At 39.0% G+C, this 24,897-nt stretch overlaps 3 protein-coding genes across 3 annotated transcripts; 2 read left to right on the forward strand and 1 right to left on the reverse strand.

The window, feature by feature from the left end:
• Positions 1-5,865: 5,865 nt before the first annotated feature.
• LOC102704900 (receptor kinase-like protein Xa21) lies at positions 5,866-9,589 on the forward strand. Its single transcript, XM_006657028.3, has 2 exons — positions 5,866-8,913; positions 9,027-9,589. The coding sequence occupies exons 1-2, from the start codon at positions 5,895-5,897 to the stop codon at positions 9,383-9,385; spliced, it is 3,378 nt and encodes a 1,125-aa protein (XP_006657091.1). The 5' UTR covers positions 5,866-5,894; the 3' UTR covers positions 9,386-9,589.
• Positions 9,590-15,650: 6,061 nt separating this feature from the next.
• Positions 15,651-21,841, reverse strand: LOC107304313. The gene is made up of 3 exons (XM_015837913.1): positions 21,782-21,841; positions 21,489-21,664; positions 15,651-16,095 (listed from the first exon to the last, which is right to left on the reverse strand). The coding sequence occupies exons 1-3, from the start codon at positions 21,829-21,831 to the stop codon at positions 15,806-15,808; spliced, it is 516 nt and encodes a 171-aa protein (XP_015693399.1). The 5' UTR covers positions 21,832-21,841; the 3' UTR covers positions 15,651-15,805.
• LOC102705171 (receptor kinase-like protein Xa21) lies at positions 17,513-21,119 on the forward strand. The gene is made up of 2 exons (XM_015837914.2): positions 17,513-20,600; positions 20,694-21,119. Exons 1-2 carry the CDS (start codon positions 17,573-17,575, stop codon positions 21,044-21,046), a joined length of 3,381 nt encoding a protein of 1,126 aa, XP_015693400.1. The 5' UTR covers positions 17,513-17,572; the 3' UTR covers positions 21,047-21,119.
• Positions 21,842-24,897: the final 3,056 nt, after the last annotated feature.

Here is a 24,897-nt window from a genome sequence, read left to right on the forward strand (position 1 = left end):
CTGCGTTTATCGTGACTACGGATAACGTTTGCACACACGAGATGAGATGACTACTGATCATTCTCTTAATTCGCTTCGTTCTACGGCTATTTATATATGCGTTTCATCTACCGATCGAGCAGACCGGTTTATCGTACGTGACACCTCGCAACCGGATAATGCGCATGGCTGGCATAGAGGTTAAAGTTCAGAGTCAAAAACGAGGTGGAGAAACAGAAATGGTCATCCAACTGGGCAGTACTATTACTCTTCGGTCAACCCAAAACCCAAATTTTCAGATTTCATGGCGTCAAATGATCGATGTGTCAAGTCTCCAAAAGGTACATATACAGACCACTTGACTAAGAGCATGCGTTCATATCTACTGCCTCCGTTTTTTTTGTTTTATTCGATGCTGTTAATTTTTAGATCTATGTTTGAACTATCTTATTTGAAAACTTATTCTCTCTCTTTTATATCGTAAGATTTTTTAGCTACGTCTAGATTTTCTATTGATTAACGTGTGTGTATATATATATATAGGAAGCCTCTATCCTACTACCAGGTGTAGCTACTCCCTTCACGTCTAAGGTGTAGAAACACCTCTATATATATTTCTTTTCTCTTCCAACAGAAAGTACAAACTCTATACATGTAGTTGTATCATTCACATGAAATTTAATAATGTCTATACTTTCTGTTGGATAGGAGCAGAAACAGTTATGAAAACTTGTTTATGAGGTTTAGCGAAAGCTTAATTCCTAGGGCATTGATTATGGGCACTAGGTATCAACGATCATCAACCGGTATCACTGTCAGCATGTCGTCCCTCACCTATGCTAAAGTAACCTTAGTTGATGTAATAAGTCCATCTTTTATCAAGAGAGAGAGCGCCTAAGGGCAACTTTTGACTCTAACTCTATCTACACCTATTATAATTTCAAGTCTTAAACTGTAAACGACTTTGTACATATATTTGATATAAACTCTAACTATCTCCAACTTGGAGAATATACCACATCAACCTAAATTTGTTTGTTGCGCGAACCTTCGTTTAGCAATACTTAAGTTGGTTCCTTCTCTGCAGTTCATACCGAGCTGCTCCACAATCCTGCACTAGGTTTGCTGCTATCAAGAGACTCCACTATCCTCTACAATTTCATCCTCTAGAGTCAACCTACAAAAGTGCTCCACCTTTTCTTCTATCATCGTAGTCATCTTGCCAACCGAAACTAGATTCCTCCTTAGCAAGCACATAATCGACTTCCCAAAGGATACATTCAACTCTACCTTTCGTCTTAAATTTGATTTTATTTACTGTATAGCTAGATTACCAATGTCATCATTGAATTGACAAATTCACACTTATCAGACCGATACAAAGATAACCCTTTTTTCCTTGGTGTGATATGAACAAAGATAACAAATCCAACATCCATGTTTCTCGCATCCCTATACTGGACCAATCATACTTCTAGAAAAAACACTATTTCCTTGAATCATCTAAAGAAATTATCATAATAGCTTGCTCTTCTTCCTTTTGTGCTGCATAGTTCATATATCTGTAGCATGTTGACTCGCATATCTTTGGATATATCGTGTACTGCCAAAAAACAATGTTAACTCCATCAACAATATTTATTAGAGGTTGCCTTGATCTTCTTGCCATATGGGAGATACATTGTCGTCTTCTTTATGGAAGGGCTTTATTGATGATTTGAATCGGCAGTAATATATGAGGTGGCTAGCGAGGTGCAAAGATCAATAATTAGATGAAGATACGGGGTTACCTAAGTTTAGGCTCTCGGTATGCGAGATAATACCCTATTCCTACTTGGCGATTGTATTCGATTATGTATAGATCGACTAGGAAATAGCATATCTGAATATGACATGTCCCTAGGGATGACCCATTTCTCCTTATATAATGGGGGATAGAGCTTACAAATAGAGTCCTAATCTAATAAGACTAAGATCTATCATGTACATATATGGTAGGGTCCGGTATTCTTAGCATGCAATCCGGATATTACTAAAACTCCTAGCCGATCGGGTACATATAATATTGTCTTCCTATTCGGTACCCCCTAACCTACACATACATACACAGATTATGAATTCCCCTAGTACAGGTATCCACAGGCTCTTACCCACGAAGCCTCTGTCGTCTGTGCTAATCTTGTCGGTGGGGCAACCATCACTACTACTCCTTCGTGCTTCCCTAATCACCGCCTACACCAGCCCTGATGTTGTGGGAAAAACCATTACTACCTTAGGCAAGGTAGTTGCCAACCTCCGATCAAGGAGCTGCCATTGCCCCCTTGCAAGGATGGTCTCTTCCACCTCCCTACCGATTCCCGCCTCTTGTCACTAGAGTCGGCATGCATTGATTTCCATTAACACTTACAGATCACCACACTAAGACCATGCTCCTCCACCCACCCAAAGTTCGTCACCATCATTGTTTCTCCACCATGAGCTGCTCCAAATTCTGATTGATGAACCACCAATCTACTACCTCTGTTTCATATTGTAAGACTTTTTAGTCTTGTATAAATTCTTTCATCGATGAATGTATATAATTTATATATATGTCCAGATTCACTAGCATCCATATGAATCTATACAATATTAGAAAGTCTTACATTACGAACAGAGGGAGTAACTGCTGATCAAAGCTAATGAAACAACATGCTATATTCCTACCCACCAAACGACTCGAGCATTATGTCTAACCATTTCACTACTGAATGCAGCTCGTTGAAAGGCCTGGGCCACCTCGATCGGAGTGTTTGATTCCACCAACTGAGAATGTCGATCGTCTTTGCCATCATCAATCCGAGCACCAAGTTTACTCACCTCCTTGTTGATTGCAGCACATTGGACAATTCAGGTTGTCGTCCGAAGTGTTCGACTCCACCAATCAAATTTCATTGATCACTGCCATGCTGCACCATGCATCCATGTCATTCTCTAGATATCTTGTGCAATTGCTACATTGTGGAGCGCCACCTATATCCATGGATCTCCCTCCATCGCTAAGCTTTGATATACCTGTTATAAAACCAATCCCACAATAACTAGCCGAAACTGAATACAAAAGTATATTATATAACATCTAGATCCAAAACTGACGAAGACACCGAGCCACAATATTTGTTAACAAGGTTTAGCTGAAGCCTAATCCTTGAGGCGCTAATTAAGGACACTCCTCTATCCAGCGTATTATAGTGTATCTGGATATCAGGGACCATCGACCAGTAATGCTACTAGCCAGTCATACTCTCAGTTATGTTAAAGTTGCCTTAGTCATCGTACAGTCACAGTAGATTTGTCTCTTTATTAAAAGAGAGCCTAAGATAGAGTTCGACTCTAATATTTATCACACCTTGTAGGATACCTATACTAGGGGTATCCGTAGATTATATGAGCACATACGGTCGTAGGGTGCCGAATAGGAAGGAGTTTATATCTATACTGTATCAACCAGAGTTTGGTAATTATCGGATTGCATGCCGCACGTACCGGATCCGAGTTAGGATAGATCTTAGTCTTATCAGATTATGACTCTACCATATTTGTAAGCCCTATGCCCCACTATATAAGAGGATAGGGGGCACCTCACAGGGGATATGGTCATACACATCCAATACAATCGTCAAACAGGGTCTCACCTAGCCAAGAGCCTGAACCTGCGTAAATTGACTTCTTCATCCTAACCATCGAGTTCCGAGCTCAGTAGTCACCTTATAAGTTCATTGCCAACGTCAATCGTCGACACACCTATTACAACTCTAAGTACTAAACTATAGCCGACTTTATGCTTGTATTGAACACAAACTCTAACAGCGTACAATCACAGTAGATCTCTCTTTATTAACAGAGCGGTTTGACTCTAATCTTTTATTACACCTATTACAACTCTAAGTACTAAACTATAGCCGACTTTATGTGTATATCCAACACAAACTCTAATAGCGTGGGGCGAAGGCAAAGAGTGAACTGACGACTTGGATGCATCACCGGGACCAGTTCACAAATAATTAATTTTCTGAAGTAAATCTATTGTTAGTGGTGGATTTAAATGAATAACTAGGAGCGATGAAGAGATCCCGTCTGATGTTTCTGTCCTAGTGAATGGAATATTGCATTTGCAAGTGATCGTATTAGCATGTACAGTTCACTCGTAGACTTCAATAGATGACTGCATCGAGATTGAAAGCAGTCAATTTTCACGTTATTTATCTATGTGCTTATATATATATATATATATATATATATATATATATATATATATTAGCTGGAGTAGATACCACTTGAGCCGGTCGCCACGCGCGCAACGATAATAGTGACATGCTGAGAGCATTTCTAATACAAGACACTCTGGTGATGATTTTTATATTCTCATGTCATCAGGAAACTAGTACTAGAATTATTTATCTCTCATCATGTTTTGAGTGTTGTGTATAAACTATCTCATGCAAGTATGTAACTCATGGCTTCTTTCTCTTTCTTCATTTAATCACTTGTCACATCATTTTTCATCTTAAATAATAACTTATTTAATTCTACGACATCATCCTAGTCAATGAATAGTGAATATATGGTCTAATCACATGCACAGATTCATACATTGATTGCTAAAAAGTATGCCGCTAATTAATCATGCCCACTGATTCATTACTAAAAGACAAATGGAAGCATGCGTTCGGATTTTGTTTGCTAAATACGAGATCAAGTTCTTCTGTTCCTGACTTTGGTCAAAAAAACTGAAGGCATGCATTCCTACTGACGGGTAGACTTCTCAGTCTGTACTGAACTACTGAAGTGTGAAGTTAAGCATTAATCTATGGACAATGGACATGATTAATTTTGAAACAAGTGGTTGGGACTCGTACAAGATCCCCCACCACTACACTCCAATTGCTACATATATAGTGTCTAAAACTTATATATTATTCGACCAAAATCAGTTTAGTTCCCAATATGTATTTACTTATTATTAATTTGATTGCATTTCATAGAAAATTTATCTATTACTTTATTAATACTAGTGATATGAAAATATGTATGAATATAAACTCGTGAATAGTATAATTTTATCCAAGGGGGTAACTGTAAGGAAAATTTATTCATTCCTTTATTAATACGAGTGTTATAAGACATACATGAATGTACAGTTGGGAACAATATAGTTTCATCCAATACTTCCTAAGAGATAAATTCATTTGAGGACTATAGACTGACGTTGTCCATTGCCCATTTGCCCATATGGTGGCATAAATATATAGCAACTGGCAACTTTTTTATTTGAACTGGAAAATATGTAGTTAGGTCACACCCCAAGTCCCCAACTAATTTAATTATCAATAATTCTTATTGTTTTAGACAAGAGTATAATTAAAATCTTAAGGCTTTGACTATTAATAAATTTAAAACATTTAGTTTGAAAACAATAGGACGACATGCATAGATGAGTCATAAAAAGTACTTTAAAAAATTAAATATTTATTTATTCTTATATATACTTTAATAGAAAATCACAATGAAATATAGATTTAGAATACCAATACATTGTCAAAAACAACTAGAAATATCAAAACAGAATAAACAATCCAGTTGCAAGGCTTACTTGACAACTACTGCTACTTCATATAGTACAAGATTCAACGATTACAGGCCCCAATTAATATCTTTTTCAAACAAAACCTCAAGTAATATTATATAGTCAATCGGTTGAGTAAAAACAAAAAGAGCTGAATTACAAATGCGTGTGTGCGCGGATCATCCAAGTTTCCACCGTGTCATAGATTGGACTGGACGTCACCAAGTGCCATAGGAGTATTTATGTATCACAGATACTGCTATTGCACAGCATGCTTCCATCTCCATAGAAGCTTAGCCACACAGAAGAAATGGCATGTTTGGGCGCCTTGCCTTCAGGCCTTGTTTGGTTTTGTCTGTCCACTATCTTTCTCAATCTACCATTAGCTATAAGTGATGAAACTGAAAATGATCGGCAAGATCTGCTTTGCTTCAAGTCCCAGATCTCAGGTCCAGCTGGGGTACTAGCCTCATGGAGTAATGCATCCCTGGAATTCTGCAGTTGGCATGGGGTCACCTGCAGCACACCATCTCCCCGTCGTGTCACTGCAATAGACTTGAAATCAGAAGGCATCTCTGGCTCCATATCACCTTGCATTTCCAACCTTACCTCTCTTACAAGGCTGCAGCTATCAAACAATAGCTTCTATGGCAGCATACCATCTGAGCTCGGCCTACTCAGCCAACTCAAGAACCTCAGCCTCAGCATGAACTCTCTAGAAGGTAACATCCCTTCTGAACTTTCTTCATGTTCCCAACTTGCAGTCCTAGATTTGTCAAACAATTCCATCCAAGGTGAAATCCCAGCTAGCCTCAGCCAATGCAATCATCTTGAAGAGATTAACCTCAGCCAGAACAAGCTCCAGGGGGGGATCCCTTCTGGTTTTGAGAACCTTCCGAGGCTGCAAATAATTGTTCTTGCTAGTAACAGGCTCACCGGCAGCATACCAACGTCATTAGGAAGTGAACTTTCGCTCACATATGTTGATCTCGGGAGCAATGTTCTCACAGGGAGCGTCCCAGAGTCGTTGGTGAATAGTTCATCTCTTCAAGTACTTGTCTTCAGGAAAAAATTTCTTAGCGGAGAAATCCCAAAGGCTTTGTTCAACTCCTCATCTCTTACTGCTATTTACCTCAACGAGAATAGTTTTGTTGGCTCTATACCACCTGTTACTGCCATCTCTCTCCCTTTAAACTATCTTTACTTAGGGGGTAACAAACTATCTGGAACAATACCTCCCTCTTTAGGAAATCTTTCCTCCCTACTTGATCTAAGTCTTACACGGAACAATTTAAGAGGGAGCATCCCAGATAGTTTAGGTCATATTCCAAAACTAGGTCTGCTGAACTTGAATGTGAACAACATATCTGGGCATGTTCCACCGTCTATCTTCAACTTGTCAACCCTGACAACAGCTTCCATGGCAAGTAACTCACTCACTGGGGAATTACCATCAAACATAGGTTACACACTCCCAAATATTGAAACATTAATTCTGTCCAGTAACACGTTCAAAGGCCCAATCCCACCAACTCTTCTGAACACTTCCCACGTACGTTTCCTTGACTTGAGCAACAATAGCCTTGTTGGGCTTGTTCCATTCTTTGGATCATTGCCAAATTTGGAGGAACTTACTTTGTCATGGAACAAGCTAGAAGCAGCTGACTGGAACTTTATTAATTCACTATCGAATTGCTCCAAATTGATTGAACTATGCATTGATGGGAACAATCTCAAAGGTAAACTGCCACACTCCATTGGCAATCTTTCAAGTAGTCTCATGAGGTTGTCCCTAAGAGACAACAAAATTTCTGGGTATATACCACCAGAGATAGGCAAACTAAAGAGCTTGCAGATGTTCAAAATGGATTATAATCTGTTGACTGGTAATGTACCCCCAACAATCGGAGATTTGCATAACATGGTTGTTCTAGCCTTAGCCCAAAACAAGCTATCAGGTCAAATCCCTGATACAATTGGCAACCTTGTTAAGCTAACTGACCAGAAGTTGGATGGGAATAACTTCAGTGGAGGCATACCTGCGACCCTAGAGCATTGTACTCACCTCAATATATTCAACCTTGCCCATAACTCACTAGATGGGAGAATACCAAATCGAATCTTCAAAATTTCTTCACTTTCCCAAGAGTTGGACCTATCACACAATAACTTGGTTGGAGGATTACCAGAGGAAGTTGGAAATCTCATTAATCTTAAAAAGCTCAGCATCGCAAACAACAAATTGTCTGGTAACATTCCATCCACTCTCGGTAAGTGCGTTGTTCTGGAGTCTCTTGAGATGCAAAGCAACTTATTTGTAGGAAGCATACCAAATTCTTTTGAGAACATGGTAGGCATCCAGAAGATGGATATTTCACAGAACAACTTGTCTGGGAAAATACCAGATTTTCTGGGAAACTTCAGCTTACTATATGATCTGAATTTATCGTTTAACAATTTTGATGGAGAAGTTCCAGGAGGCAATATATTTCGTAATGCTAGTGTGGTATCAATGGAAGGGAATAGTGGCTTGTGTGCAAGAACATCAATAAAAGGTATACCTCTTTGCTCAACACAGGTTCACAGGAAAAGGAGACACAAGTCTTTGGTTCTTGTCCTCGTCATAGCAATACCAATTATTTCTGTTGCTATCATTTATTTATATCTTTGGAGGAAGATAAAACAGGTGAAGCTAAATTTGCCACAATGTAATGATAACTTGTTGAAGAATATAACATATGAAGACATTGCCAAGGTCACAAATATGTTTTCTTCAGATAACTTAATTGGCTCGGGATCATTTGCAACGGTTTATAAGGGTAAACTAGAGCTTCAGGAAGAGGAAGTTGCCATCAAGATTTTTAACCTTGGTACATATGGAGCACATAAGAGCTTCATGGCAGAGTGTGAAACACTAAGAAATGTCCGTCATCGAAATCTTGTGAAAATCATGACTTTATGTTCATCAGTGGATGCCACTGGAGCAGATTTCAAGGCGCTGGTGTACCAATACATGCGAAATGGGAACCTAGATACATGGCTACATCGAAAGGCCCATGAACTTAGTCAAAGGAAGGTTTTAACTAGTACTCAAAGAGTTAATATAGCCATGGATATAGCATTTGCTTTAGATTATCTTCATAACCAATGCGCATCTCCACTAATACATTGTGACTTGAAGCCAAGCAACATTCTTTTGGATCTTGAAATGGTTGCACATGTCAGCGACTTTGGCCTAGCAAGATTTGTATATAATAGATTGACTGCGCATGAAGATACTACAACAAGTTTGGCTTGCCTAAAAGGATCAGTCGGATACATTCCACCAGGTAGATAAGCTCACTTCTAAACTTTACTCAGTTTGTTCTTTATTACTTCTATAAAAAAAATAGAAAAACAGAGCCTAGCCTATAGTTTTATAACCTCCCTAAATCTAATGCAGAGTACGGCATGAGCAAAGATACCTCAACCAAGGGCAACGTCTACAGTTTTGGAGTTCTTTTATTAGAAATTATAACTGGGAGCAGCCCAACTGATGAAAAGTTCAATGGCAGTACAACCCTGTATGAATTTGTTGATGGAGCATTTCCCAATAATATCTACAAGGTAATTGATCCAACAGTGCTACAAGACGACCTCAATGCGACCGATGTGATGGAGAATTGTATCATTCCATTGGTCAGAATAGGCCTATCGTGTTCTATGTCACTGCCCAACGAACGGCCTGAAATGGGACTAGTTGCTACAATGATTCTTGATATCAAGCACGCAGCCTCATGCAGTCATCTTAGATTGAAATAAGATTTAGCAGGTTCTGTTTCATGTATAGAAAAATATAATGTACCAATATAACATCCTGTGGGATATGTGTTTATGGATGCAGTATGGTTAGTGACATTATTGGAAGCTTGCGCAGGTATGCCTATGTTTTGAACTACCAGACTATCTATTCAATACTTCATAACTGATTGCCATTTTCCTCCAATAGAATAGCTTTGTTGGTTATACCAGCTATTATTACCACAAATACTCCCCTATAAACAGTGATATGCAGAACTGCCTCATTAATTTCCTTTTTTAGAATAGGTCTCTATTGCTCCGTGGCATCTCCTAAGGACCAATGGGAAATGGGACATGTTCCTGCTTAATTTCTTAAGATCAATCGTACACGGTGCATGAAACAAAAGCATCAACAAAACATTTGTTGTTCTATTCAAATGAAAGCGTTTTAGCTGGCTGTCATCTCCATTTTCATTTGCATCTTATAAGGATATGTTCCTAAACATCTATTAAAAGTTTCGCGCAAAAGATAAAAAAAAATGTGTTGAACATTTTAATGAGCACCAATCAAAGGGTAACCGATTTGCACACTAAACTCCAATTGAAGCCCAGTTTGACATTTGCAAAAGCTGGATTTGTTAGGTCAGATTGCAAAAACCTCAAACTCGAACGATGACCCCAACAATACAAAAACAAAACTAGCCCAACCAATCTCATACCCGCCCAGTTCGCACCAAACAAGATGGGCATATAGATCAAGCAATCATAGATAACGGAGGGAAGGGGGGTGGCGCACCTTCTAGCTGCCGCGAAGCCGCAAACCAAAACAACGTTGGTCAGCACAGGACCAGCACCAGCCACGAGCGTGCAATGCCCTTGTGAGGGGATGGCCGGCTGTCTGGTGTCTGCGGCGTGCTCACCGGGCGGGGCGCCGCCGTCGTCGGCTGCCGCGCCGTGCGAGCTGGCCGGGCAGGCTAGGCCTAGGCGGCTAGGCCCGCCGCCCGTGTAGGGTTGGTCTAAAAATTCTGACGCAAGTGTCCAACTCTTGCGTAAAATTCACGGTAAGGTCTGGTCTGGTTCGGAGAATTAGGCTTGTTTAGTTTCAATTTTTTTTAAAAAACATTACAACGAATTTTTGACACCTAAATAAAACATTAAACATACATGAACCAAAAAAACTAATTGCACCGTTACGAAAGAAATGTTGAGACGAATCCTTTGAGTCTAATTAGTCCATGATTAGCCATAATTATTACAGTAACCAATATGTGTTAATAATGGATTAATTAAGCTCAAAAGATTCGTCCCGTGGTTTCCAGGCTAACTGTGAAATTCGTTTTTTCATTCGTATCCAAAAACCCCTTCCGACGTTTGGTTAAACATTTGACGTGATACTTCTTCCAAAAATTTTCTCAATCTAAACACCTCCTTATAACACACATAGTAAGGGCTTATTCGGTTCGTAGGATTCTAAAACTTAGAAATAGGAATATGATAGGAATGCATGTGCAAACCTATAGGATTCAGAAACACAGGAATTTTTCCTCTAGTATTGTGAAGTGAGGTTGGAGTGGATTCTTTTTTTCCTATTTTTTGCGTTCTATAGTGGAGAGATAGGAAATTTTCCTATAGTATTCCTTAGGTGCATTCCTTTGAAACTAACGTTGCTACAGTATACAGTTCACGGGATTTCATATTTCTACACTTTTTCTTTGCAATTCCTTTAAAACGAATAGGGCTAAAAGGCTCAAAAATCGTCAAACTAGTTCCCTGTCGAACAGTGGAAGAGCGATAGGGATCAGGGTTTCACTTACAGCGTAAACCGCCAAAACCGTGCTACCGTGCTCTCGCGGATCCTGCACGGAAACCGCAAAAATCACAAAAACCGTGATAAATTTGAATACAAAAAATTTGAATTTAAACTCGCGCGGTTTTCGCAGCTTGCCGCTCGATTTTTCACGGTTACCGTGCGGTTTCGCACGGTAACCGCGGTAAGTAATTGCTGAAACAGCGCATGAAAACCACGGTAACCGTGGTTTCCCGTGCGGTTTTTCGGCCGAAACCGCGGTTACCGCGAGGAGACCGTGGGTGTAATGTCAAATGCAAAAAACTTTAAAAAATCTAAAAAAAATACATGAAAAATAGGAAAAATATTTTGTGCCTATATTTATGACATAGGAAAAATATGATATGTTATAGGGAAAACAAGAAAATTTTCACGGGACATTTTCTAAATTTTTGATATTGCAACATACAAACATACACCGTCATATCACCATTTCATCAAATAATTCACAACAATAAGAAGTAACAATAACTTCATTTTGATTGTTGCGTTACAACTATACCTATTACCCGTAATTACGAATAAAACTATTATGTATGCACTAACATGCACGAATAATTTTTCTCCATATATATTTTTCATATATCCGTCGATATATATTTATATTTTAACATTATGTACTCTAGTGTCTAGTGTAAATTAACAGTGACTCAACACAAAATATTCTTAACCATCTTCCTATGAAATATTATTTGCAATAGGCTATTTTTAAATTTTATTTCCTAAAATTCTCGTTTATGATTTTTAATAACACCAAAAATATATTATTTCATGAATTTATTTGACAAAACTACACTATATATCAACCTATGCAACATATATTTTTTCCATTAAATTTCTTCAAAATTTTTAAATTCTTCTTAAATTTAAACTCGATTACTGCCTCACGGACCACACGGTTACCGTGGTTACCGCTGCGGTAATCGCGGGGTCGTGAACCCTGTAGGATCCTGTCAAATGGCCGAAGAACTACTGATACCTGTTGAACTATGGGAGTTTGACGGGATCCCTATCGTCCTACCCACGAACGACAGGGCCTGTCAACTACGAACTGTGAACTAAAGATTTTGCATTTAGTACCATGTTGCCTTTGACAGCTGACTCAAAAGCACCTTTCTTTTCCCTCTGACTAAAACTAAGGTGGTGTTTAGATTAAGAAAATTTTTGGGAGAAGTGTCACGTTAAATGTTTGACCGGGTGTCGGAAGAGGTTTTTGGCCACGAATAAAAAAACGAATTTCACGGTTAGCCTAGAAACCGCGAGACGAATCTTTTGAGCCTAATTAATCTGTCATTAGAACATGTTGGTTACTGCAGCACTTATGGCTAATCATAGGCTAATTAGGATCAAAAGATTCGTCTCAAGATTTTTTCTATAACTATGCAATTAGTTTTTTGATTCATCTATATTTAATGCTTCATTTGGATGTTAAAAATTTGATGTGATGTTTTTGGAAAAAAATTTAGAAACTAAACAAGACCTAATTAATTTTTCCCCTCCTGTTTTTAGTTTTTGGTTAGGTGTCCTTCACCTACACTACACTCGACTCGTCGATACCCCCTCAGTGAGATTGTTGTTTGCCAGGTGCACTGGTTAGGGTGAGCTGATGCAGGAGAATAGCCACAGGCTCACGGGGTCGGCCTGTCGCACAGCCAAAGAACGATAGGTCGGGGGCCCAGTCGAACTTGTCGAGATCGACAGGGGGTGGGGAAGGCCTATCGGTGGTCTGCAGTTCGACTGTCCTCTCCCGGCCGGCCAGTGGGTCCAGGTCGATCGTGGGGAGTTCGACTGGACGAACTGTCGCTCTTCCCATGTTCGACAAAGCCGTATTGATATTTTCCTGTTCGACCCGATGCTATTTTCGCGATTTCTCTCTAACTGCCTACAGTTTTGCGATTTTCTATAAAAGAAATAATATTTCTTCAAATAATTCCATAGTAAAAGGCTACATTTAGTTTTTAAAAACTTTTCCTAAAAAACATTATATCAAATCTTTAGACACCTAATTAAGGGTTGTTTAGATACTTATTATAAATATTAAACATCGGATGTTTGGATACTTATTATAAATATTAAACATAAATTAATTATAAAACTAACTACAAAAATGAGAGCTAATTTGCTTGACAAATTTTTTAAGCCTAATTAATCTATAATTAGAGCATGTTTACTGTAGCATCACATAGGCTAATCATAGATTAATTAGACTCAGTAGATTTGTATTGAATTAGTCCAAAATTATGGATGGGTTTTATTAATAGTCTACTTTTACTTATTATTAAATAAGTGTTCATACATTTCATGGGACAAGAGGCTAAAGTTTAGTCCCTTGTCCCAAAAATCCCCTAAAGCATTAAATATACATGAACATTAAAACTAATTATACAGTTATAGGGAAAATGTGAGACGGATCTTTTAAGTCTAATTAGTACATGATTAGCCATAAGTGCTACAGTAACAAACATGTGCTAATGGCAGATTAATTACACTCAAAAGATTTGTCTCGTGGTTTTCAGGCGGAATCTGAAATTTGTTTTGTAATTAGACTACGTTTAATACTTTAAATGTGTGACTGTACGTGTCGATGTGATCTTTATCCCAAAAATTTTAGGGAACTGAACGGGGCCTAAATGGAAAAAATGAAGGAATATGTACACATAACAAACTTGTTCAGGAGGTTAGAGTCGATATAAAATTTTCTTTCTGGTGTCCCTACAATTTCTAGGAAAGAAAGTTTTCCTTGGCTTTCATATCCTTCATTCATATGAATTGGATGATACTCGTAGAAATTAATTCTAAGGAATCCAAATTATTTGTTTTTCCTCTTAAACGAATAGCCATAAAATGATTGACATGTTGAAAGTCTTATTGTTTGCAACTACACAAATTTCTTTGAATATGACAAATGGACAAATGTGTATAGAAAAGTCAATAACGCCGGAGGGAATAATTTCTTTTTATCATTGTTAAAAGATCCAATGTTTTTTTTTTCATGAGAATACCTTTTTTATGTTTGACATGTGTTGACATGACTAGCAAATTCATCATTTCTGCTGAATTAAATCAATATGTTTTCTCTCTTTAGTTTGGTCAAAAATAATAAAATAATAGTTACAATGTCCTCTAACAAATTACCAGTTTCTTTAACGTGTCTCTGTCTGTCATGTTTTTAGATGTCGGCCAGCAAATTACATAAATTTTGAGTATCCTACAGCAAACTTTGCTTTATAAATAAAACTTGGAAAGATTACAGGATAGCTAGGCGTGTGATCATATATTTGATCAACTCGAAGTATTTTGCTCGTCGTCCTGGCCCAGAATTCAAAATTTTTGGATTTTGTGATGAGTTTCTTGATATGTCAGTCTCATGCCGAACTGCCCACACCGGCTACTCAAGTAATTACGAGCACAAGTTCAAGCACAAGTTCATATACTTGTCTCGATTTTGTGCGTTTGGTCGGGCGTGGTTTTTAATTAGGAAACTATGTTCGATAGTTCGGTTCTCTGCTCCTTACCTGTTCAATGCAATGCATGCCGCCTTCTCTATTTGATGTTAGATACAGGGCATGTTCTTTTGCCAGGTTAGTGATCGGCACGTAAAACGTAGCAGCGAATTAACTGATAATTAATTAATTATTAGCTATTAAAAAACTTGAAAATAGATTCATATGATTTTATTAAGAAATTCTCCTATAATTTGTTTTTATAAAAAAATATACTGTTTAGCAGTTTGAGAAATGTGTTAGTGGAAAACGAGGGAATATGCGTTAGGTAACTAGACAGTTTAGGAAACGTGCTCGCAAGAAACATAGAGAATGAAGATTCATACCACCCCTGATTTTTAATATATGATATTGTTAACTTTAGCCACGAGTTTAACCATTCATCTTATTAAAAAAATATATAATTATTATTTATTTTATTATTACTTAATTTATTATTAAATATACTTTAAGCATAACTTATATTTTTACATATTTACATCAATAATTGAACAAGATAAATAGTCAAATATATACTTAAAAAAGTCAATGCCGTTATCGGATTGAAGAAAGGGTACATGTTTTCTAAGACGCAACTGAAAAATATATAAAATTCAATAACTTTAGAGTAGAACTTTTAACCTTGTAAAGTCTCAAGTGTGAAAATTGACTACTTATGCATAAAGCTTCCGGATGTTTAATGAAAATTCCCTCTTGTTTAGAGTAAAAACGGAAAGATTACACCTTTACGTCCCCGGTCTCGTTTCAACGCGCGTGTATGGTAACCCCCTGGAACGCTTTGACTAATTACATTCAGAAGGGTTTTTTTACCGTAGTTAAAAAGTATCTCAAAGTAACAAGAATTTTAGTATAAATTTTCAGTATCTACCATACTTTTTACACTAAAAAGTGCGATACCTTAAGGTACTTTTTCAAGGATAGTAAAAAAGCTCTTTAGACAATTACAAACTATGCCGAACTATTTTATTTGAATTCAAACTCAAAAGTTCCTGCCAAATTCATCCGCTCTAGCGACAACAACTTTCACAGCAGCCCGAGAATTTACAGGTTTACACGATCCAAACACACGGCAAGGGTGTGGGGGCCCACCTGTCATACCGTGGGACTTTTGCTAGGAACCATAGGATCCTTACCTGCATCTCCTAAGATGGATACGTCTGTGGGTCTATTATCAGGAACATTAGGATCTTTGCCGTTGTGTTTTGTGTCTTCCAGAATCGAGATACCCGGAGCAAGGGTGGGCCTTCCGTCAGGAACCGTAGAATCCTTACCGGGGTGCCGTGTATCTTCCAAAATGGACATGGATGGAGCAGCTGTGGGCCTATTGTCCGGGATCTTGGGATCAACCCCATTGTGAATTGGAGCTTCCAGAAAGGATATGCCTGGATCAACAACAATGGGGCACTAATTAAATGGGAAATGACCCAGGAAAAACATAAGTTAGTTTCTTTTTTGAACGAGCCGGCAAGCTGCCAATTTCATTGAACAGAGATGTAGTAAAAACTGTATATGAACAAGGAAAAATACAGGTTTAAGGCCTTTGGGCCGAAAGAATTAAAAGGTAAGCCATTTGTCCAGGTGTTTCGCTCCCGCGAAGGCCCATGTTCTGGCCTCCTCCCTGATTTTGGCTAGCAGACTGTTCGCTGGAACATAAGTTAGTTTCAGGAGAGGGAAATCCCCCCAGCTTAAACCTACCTGGGTCACCGGCAGCGGCGGCGGCTGACGGAGCAGCCGGAGAACAGCCGCACGCGACGGCCGGAATCTCGGGGACGCGGCGAGCCTGAGGATCGCTGCAAGGCACAGCCGCTGCCGGCGGCGGGTCTGCTGCGCAGCAGTTGACAGGTGCCATTAGTATCTACGACTATGCTCTAATGACAGATGAGATGAGATGAGATGAGATGAGTGCCTCCAGACCAGTCCCTCGAAGAAGCACTTTATACTAGTGTATATGTCAAGAGTCTTAGAGATAAAAATGTCTAAGATAATAACAGAGTCTAATATATAACTGTATGGGTTTTGCTTTGTCGTAGCATATGCACATGCAAGCTGCATCTGCCCTCTAGTCAGGTCGCTGGTTGATGAATGGACGTAGCCAACTGTAAACGCCTATTAAGCGTGCGTCCATACATGCTAATTTAGGGCAAAAGCACGCGTTCAGACAGGGCATAATCATGCATTAGGGAGATAATGACAGGGCTAACTTATGAAAAGAACCAAAAAAAAACGTGGTCGGTGGTTTTGTTTTTTTTGTTTTTTCTCTCGCTAGGAGATCGATCTCGCTTCAGTCAAACTTCAAGATTCTTTGGCGCAGTTTCACACGGAGCTAGCTAGATTTTGAAGATTAGAATTGAATTTCATACACAACTCTTTTTTTACCCATAAATATAGTCGTATTTTGTGTGCAAATATCTTGATCAGTTTTGGTTACTGAATACGGTTGTGCTTTATACAATGTATATTGGTAATCCTGCACCATTATATAATCTGAAGCAACCAAGATCAAACGGTACGTATGTTCTCTTCTTTGATTAATGTGGCAAACTGGCAATTTATCTAATTAACGTGGTAATTTGGGGGTGAGAGCTCTGCTGGCATTGGCATAACCGCGTGACTTGGCGCCATCTCGTTGGCTTGGTCTGAAACTCTGAACAGCAACAGCTTGTACAAATGTGGACGGCTCTGCAGCTTCCAAAAGATTCAGCCTGTACAAACCATGGGCTCCTGCATCCTCCTTGTGCCACCACCATATCTTAAGCATTATGCATGTATGCTTAACCATTCAGATCAGCCCTCAGGTGTTACACCCGTGCAAAGCCATCCTCTTTAAAAGGACAATCTTTTGTAGCTTTCAAAGTAGCAATGGCTTCTTTGAGTGTCTTCTTCTCTACAGGCGTCGTTTGCCTTCATCTGTTCGCCCTGTTTTGCCTCCTACCATTAGCCATTACTGACAAAACTGAAACTGATCGCCGAGCTCTCCTTTGCTTCAGGTCACAGATCTCAGCTCCAACCGAGGCCTTATCCTCATGGAGCAATGCATCTTTGGATCCCTGTAACTGGCATGGGGTCACATGTAGCACACGGCCCCCTCGTCATGTCATTGCTATAGATCTCGCATCTGAGGGCATCGCAGGCCCAATCTCACCCTGCATTGCCAACATCACCTCGCTTGCGAGGCTCGAGTTGTCGAACAATAGCTTCCATGGCATGATACCATCCGAGCTTGGCCTCCTGAGGCAACTCACCAACCTCAGCCTCAGCATGAACTCCCTAGAAGGTAACATTCCATCAGAGCTCTCTTCATGTGCACAACTTCAGAGCCTAACTCTGCAGGGCAATTCCCTCCATGGAGAGATCCCATCTAGCCTAAGCCAATGCATACATCTTCAGAAGATTAACCTTGGTAGCAACAAACTCCAAGGGAGCATACCTTCTGCTTTTGGGGATCTTCCTGAGTTGCAGAAACTACTCCTAGCCAACAACAGACTTTCGGGTAATATACCACCGTCTCTAGGGAGCAGAGTTTCACTCACAAGTGTTGATCTCGGGAGGAATGCACTCACAGGGGGGATCCCAAAGGCTTTGATGAATAGTTCATCTCTCGAAAAACTTTGGCTTGACAGCAACAGTCTCAGTGGAGAACTCCCACAGGCTCTGCTCAGCATTTCGTCACTTACTGTCATTTACCTCCAATATAACAATTTTGTTGGTTCTATGCCACCTGTTACTGCCATCTCCCCACAGGTGAAAAGTCTTGATTTAGGGTACAACAATCTCACAGGAACAATACCTTCCTCTCTAGGGAACCTTTCCTCCTTAATTTATCTTCGTCTTACACAAAATGATTTACATGGGAGCATCCCAGAGAGCTTATGCCACATTCCAACACTACAGAAATTGGCCCTGAATTCAAACAGCTTTTCTGGAGCAGTTCCACCATGTCTCTTCAACATGTCATCCCTGACATTTCTTGGGGTATCAAACAACTCACTAACTGGAAGGATTCCTCCCGACATCGGCTATACACTCCCAAATATTGAGAGCTTGGGGCTCTCAGCTAACAAGTTCGAGGGCTCTATCCCAACTTCTCTCCTCAATGCAACCCAGCTGCAATACCTTAACCTAGCCGACAACAAGCTAACTGGGATCATGCCACTCTTTGGGTCATTGACAAAGTTGGATACCCTTGATGTGGCATATAACATGTTAGAAGCAGGAGACTGGGGCTTTGTCTCATCACTCTCAAATTGCTTCAGACTGACTGAGCTACTGTTGGATGGGAACAATTTCCAAGGCAACCTTCCAAATTCTTTTGGGAATCTTTCCAGAAGTCTTGAGTCATTGTGGATAAGAGATAACAAAATTTCAGGGCATATACCATCGGAGATAGGCAATCTTAAGAGCCTCACCAAACTGTACATGGATTACAATCAATTCTCCGGTAGTATACCACCAAGTATTGGAAATTTAAGCAAATTGGGAGTTCTATCCTTTGCACAAAACAAACTCTCTGGCCAAATCCCAGATAATACTGGTAACCTTGTTCAGCTTAATTCTCTGAAATTGGATCGGAACAACTTGAGTGGAAGCATACCTGAAAGTATAGGGAACTGTTCAAAGCTGCTGATACTCAACCTTGCTCACAATTCATTAGATGGAGGCATACCAGAAAAGATCTTAAGAATTTCTTCACTTTCTCAAGAGCTAGACTTGTCACACAATCACTTGTCTGGAAGCATACCAGAGGAAGTAGGGAACCTTTTCAATCTGAATATTCTTAGAATTTCAAACAACAGGTTATCTGGAAATATACCACCCAGTCTTGGACACTGTTTTGCTCTAGAATATCTCAGCATGCAAAGAAATTCCTTAGTAGGAAATATTCCGCAATCTTTCATGAACTTGGTAGGTATCAAGGAAATGGATATTTCTCAAAATAATTTGTCAGGAAATATTCCACAGTTTCTTGCGTCATTAGGTTCTCTACATAATCTAAATTTATCATTCAACAGTCTAGAAGGGGCAATCCCAAGTGGCGGTATTTTTGGCAACATTGGAGTGGTATCAATTGAAGGAAATGATCGATTATGCATGAATACACCAACAGATGGCTTGCCTCTTTGTTCATCATTAATTGACAAGAAAAGGAAGCACAAGTCTTTGGTTCTAGCCCTAAAGATAGTAATACCAAGTGTCCTTGTCGTTTTCTCTTTGCTATGTCTTACTAAAATTCTTTTGAGGAAAAAAATTGAAGCAAAGACACCAGTAAATCCGGTGATTGAGCACATGCAGATAACATATGAAGATGTTGTAAAGGCCACAAATAGATTCTCTTTTGCTAACTTAATTGGTTCAGGGTCATTTGGAATGGTTTATAAGGGAAATCTACAGATTCACGGAGATCAAGTTGCCATCAAAATTTTTAACCTTGGTATATATGGAGCACATAAGAGCTTCGTTGCAGAGTGTGAAACACTAAGAAATGTCCGCCACCGTAATCTTTTGAAAATCATTACTTTATGCTCTTCCGTGGACTCAAACGGGGCAGATTTCAAGGCCCTGGTGTTCCCATATTTACCAAATGGGAACCTAGATATGTGGCTACATCCAAAGACCCATGAACACACAGAGAAGAAAGTTCTGACTTTAAGCCAAAGAATTAATATAGTCCTAGATGTAGCATTTGCTTTGGATTATCTTCATAATCAAAGCACATTGCCTGTAATACACTGTGACTTGAAGCCCAGCAATATTCTCTTGGATCTTGATATGGTTGCATATGTCACTGACTTTGGCCTAGCAAGATTTGTATATACTAGGTCAAATGCACATCAAGATACATCAACAAGCTTGGCTTGTCTAAAAGGATCTATTGGATATATTCCACCAGGTTAGATAAGCTAATTTACAAGTTGTTCGTTCTGTTTAATGATAAACGTGGAGCCTGGTTTCTAACTATATGACTTCTGTGATCTAAATGCAGAGTACGGCATGAGTGAAGATATCTCAACCAAGGGTGATGTCTACAGCTTTGGAATTCTTCTCTTAGAAATGGTAACAGGAAGAAGTCCTACTGATGAAAAATTTAATGGTGGAACAACCCTACATGAGTTTGCTGGCAGAGCATTGCCCAATAATATTCACGACGTTGTTGATCCCACAATACTACAAAATGGTATCAGTGTTACCAATGTGATGGAGAGTTGTATCATTCCATTGGTCAAAATAGGGCTCTCATGCTCCATGACATTGCCCGGAGAGCGGCCAGAAATGGGGCAAGTTTGTACCATGATCCTTAGAATCAAGCATGCAGTCTCAAATATGCATGTGAGATGAGGCAAAGATTTGACAGGTTCATGTATGGAAGAGTACTAATGTAAAATATCTTTTTTATTTTGTTTTGAATCCAATATCGATCGGTAGTGGCATCAGTATTCATGCCACACACCTTTTAATTATCCAATTAAGTAGCATCAGACCAAACCAATTGGATGTTCTGGAAGCTGATTTGACATCACATTCTGACCAAAAACTACAGGTACAGTTCAAGCCACTGGAGCAAAATCTATTTGCACAACCAAACCAATTGGATGTTCTGGATGCTGTGGAAGCCTGATTTGGCATCAGATTTTGACCTAAACTTAGAAAGACACCCCCCCCCCCCCCCACAACCAAGCAGATGTGGGATCGGATGCATACAGATCGACCTCGCGGCAGCCTGCATAATCCACCCCGAAATGCCACGGTAAATCAACCAGAGAGACAGATGGGCGTGTACCTCCTAAGTCACGGACGCGGATCGAAGAAGCCCTAGTTGCTGCGCCGGCCGCTTCCCTCCCAAACGCCGCCGCATGCTGCCGCTGCTTGGATTCTGCCGAGGCGACCGCTTCCCCGCGCGAGCGCCTCGCCGCAGCTCTCGTGCCAGAAGCCCACAACTGGGCACCGCTAGGCGAACTTAGAAAAGAAATTATCGGTGGTACAACGCATACTACTTATTTAATTTTTATACTTATATATTAATTAATATGATATAATTAAGTAAAAATCGAATAATTTTGTATAGGTTCGCACCTGGACACCGCTGTAAACCTGCAACTCGTGGTTCCCCATGCTTTCGCCATTGTCTCCTCGTAGCAGCAACACGTCTTAAAATAAAAACACTTTTGCTACTCAAACGATTGACTTTTTTCTTCTATCAAATATGTACGCAATGTATAGGGGCTGAGGGAGGAAGTATATGACTTTTTTCTTCTATCAAATAAGTACGCAATGTATAGGGGTTGAGGGAGGAAGTATATGAGTTTTTTGACGCGCGTGCACGTTTTTAAATTACTATCATCCAACAATAGTGACCAGATTTGATCGATAAAATTAAAATTTTCAAACATTTGATCATGAGGCAGACTCAAATAAAAAGTACTATTCAAAGAAAGTTCGTGGAGAGAAATTTGTTCATGTGCCACTATAGAGATTTGAGATGGCTTTAACAAAATGCCACTGTTTTCAAATATTAAGATGACGCACTATTAAAAGTTCCCTCTGGATCAGTCGTTTATGTTGGCCTTCATTAATTACAATCCAAATTACAGTTCATGTTGGCCTTCATTAATTACAACCCAAATTACATATCACAAGTAACAAACAGATAGATCGCATATAAATAAAGGAAGCTCCATCTACCTCTTGAATGTGACATAGGTAGATGTCCGGTGATTCCAACCCCCTCTAGCTCTACCGAACAGCGGGAAGATGAGGAGGATCTTAAGACTTGGTCACTTTTTTGTCTTGTACTGTGTGGCTAGGCGACGTTTTCGTTCTCTCGTGGCGGCGGGCCTGGAGGATCCTTGTGTGGATCATGAGGGGTGTGCACTGGAGCTCCAGTTGGTGCAACTGCAACACCTGCAACACCAAGGGTTCACAGATTAAGGGTATACTCGTTTCGAGGAAAAATAAAGAACTAGATTCATATTAAAGCCATTCGGTTAGTACACATGAAGTATACGAAAACCAAAGAAAATTTCTTTTCTACATGTTGTACATAGAAAGAAAAAATAGGAAATTTTTTATCCACTTGAAGCTCTTGGAAAAGTTTGTATGAACTTATGTGAGCTTGCATTCTAAATCTCACATTTTCCATATTCCTATGAGTTAATATTCCTTCAGAGTGAATAGGCCTTAAATAGTTAATCGCTGAAAAGGAGAAAACATGTATATGCAAACATACTAGTACTTGAGGGGAAGAGAGAAATTCAGTTACACTATAAATAATGAGTATACATCAAGTTGCTATGGGGCATTAATATTAGTGTAGTTGTAAGGTTGTAATACATGGATCGGACGTTTTAAATCTCACTAAGAAACTATTGATATTGTATCTTATATAGTGTGTAAAAGTGTAAAAGATGGTGATGGTGTAAATCGTTAAAGCATGGTACAAGTTAAAGATTTGAATAATTCACGATGGCGTGGTTATATTCCCCCTAATTCTTACTTAATGACGTTGGCAGGAAGTGGTTAAATCTTTTTATTTAAGTTTAAATAATAGATTTGATACAGATACTTATATTCACGGCTAATAGTAAGCGATAAATGATACTTATGATGACTACGTCAATTGATAGCAATGCACTTATGGTAACTGTATGTCAGCACTTGATTGGAGGCAAGAGTATGCATTTATGTTTATAAAGATGAGCGCACACGTGTAATTAGCATATGTATTTGCACTATTTTTAAACAAAATAGATAGAATTTACTCATTATAATTAAAGGCAAAAAAGTTGGTTTCAAAACCTATACTGTTACCGGATGGAGCAGGCGGAGACCGGGGATCGATGGCCTCGAGGGAACGAATCTGAACCGCGGCTGGAGAGCCGCTACTGGCAACGGCAGCGGCTGGGCGCTTGGTGGGATCATTGCGGCTCATAATGCATCCCATTACCGTTGCTGTGGTTAGTGAATAGTACTGGTACGACTGATGAGTGTGGCTCAGGGTGCCTTTGGAGTCGAGAGCAGTAACTATTATAGATGAACTTTGCCGTATCAGACGTGTCAGTTGTGAACGCACGCCACGCCATCAGACGACAGGTCGTCTTTGTTAAGGTGGTGGGTAGATTTAGAAAATTTTTAGAAAAAGTGTCACGTTAAATGTTTGACCGGATGTCGGGAGAAGTTTCGGACACGAATGAAAAAACGAATTTCACGGCTAGCCTGGAAACCGCGAGACGAATCTTTTGAGCCTAATTAATCCGTCATTAGCACATGTTGGTTACTGTAGCACTTATGTCTAATCATAGACTAATTAGGCTCAAAAGATTCGTATAAAGATTTCTTCCGTAACTGTGTAATTAGTTTTTTGGTTCATCTATATTTAATATTTTTATTTAGGTGTTCAAAAATTCGATGTGATGTTTTTGAAAAAAAATTTTGGGAACTAAACAATGCCTAATTATAAGAGCAAACTACAGGACAAAAAACATCCCATCCTATAGATTTATGATTGAATATAGTTAAATATTATAGATAGGACGAATATGTATTCGTAGAAAATTAGTACGATGCTGGTGCTAACCCATCATTGTGTCTTCTTTTATTACATAAAAGAAATTTAAATCAAATGATAACTGATCATACAATAATTATCAATAATTGAGCGTACGATACATATCAAATATTTTATCACACGAGTTCTTTTTAGTTCCAAAAATATGCTACATAGTTTTGTTACAAAGTAAAATTACCTGTAATGTTTCCACTGATTATGTTTTCCGTTCATTATTATCAAGAGGTGTATATATCCTTCAATGAATAAAATATATTATGTGGTTATGTATCATTTGACAAACAAAAAAAACTTATTCCATATAAAAAGATGGTGCCGATACCATGTTCGTAGAACCCTAAATACTTAATACTATTTTCCAAAGATTTATGTGATCTGATGGTTACTGATTTAGCCATTTGGGCGTTCGAGAATAATGGTTTAGAGTCTTGATTGATTTAATGATGAGCACAACTACATTATGATGATGAGCACAAACTTAATTGTCTTAGCATCATTATCGGTGTTCTAATGGCATTTTCTGTCGGCTTGTGCTACCACGTCAACTACATCGATATTATAATTGGACTTTGATTCTAAAGGTTTATCGTGCATATTTATAGAAACTAACGTATGGGAACTATTT

The sequence above is a fragment of the Oryza brachyantha genome, chromosome 6 (assembly GCF_000231095.2).
Source record: "Oryza brachyantha chromosome 6, ObraRS2, whole genome shotgun sequence".
Lineage (NCBI taxonomy): Eukaryota > Viridiplantae > Streptophyta > Magnoliopsida > Poales > Poaceae > Oryza > Oryza brachyantha.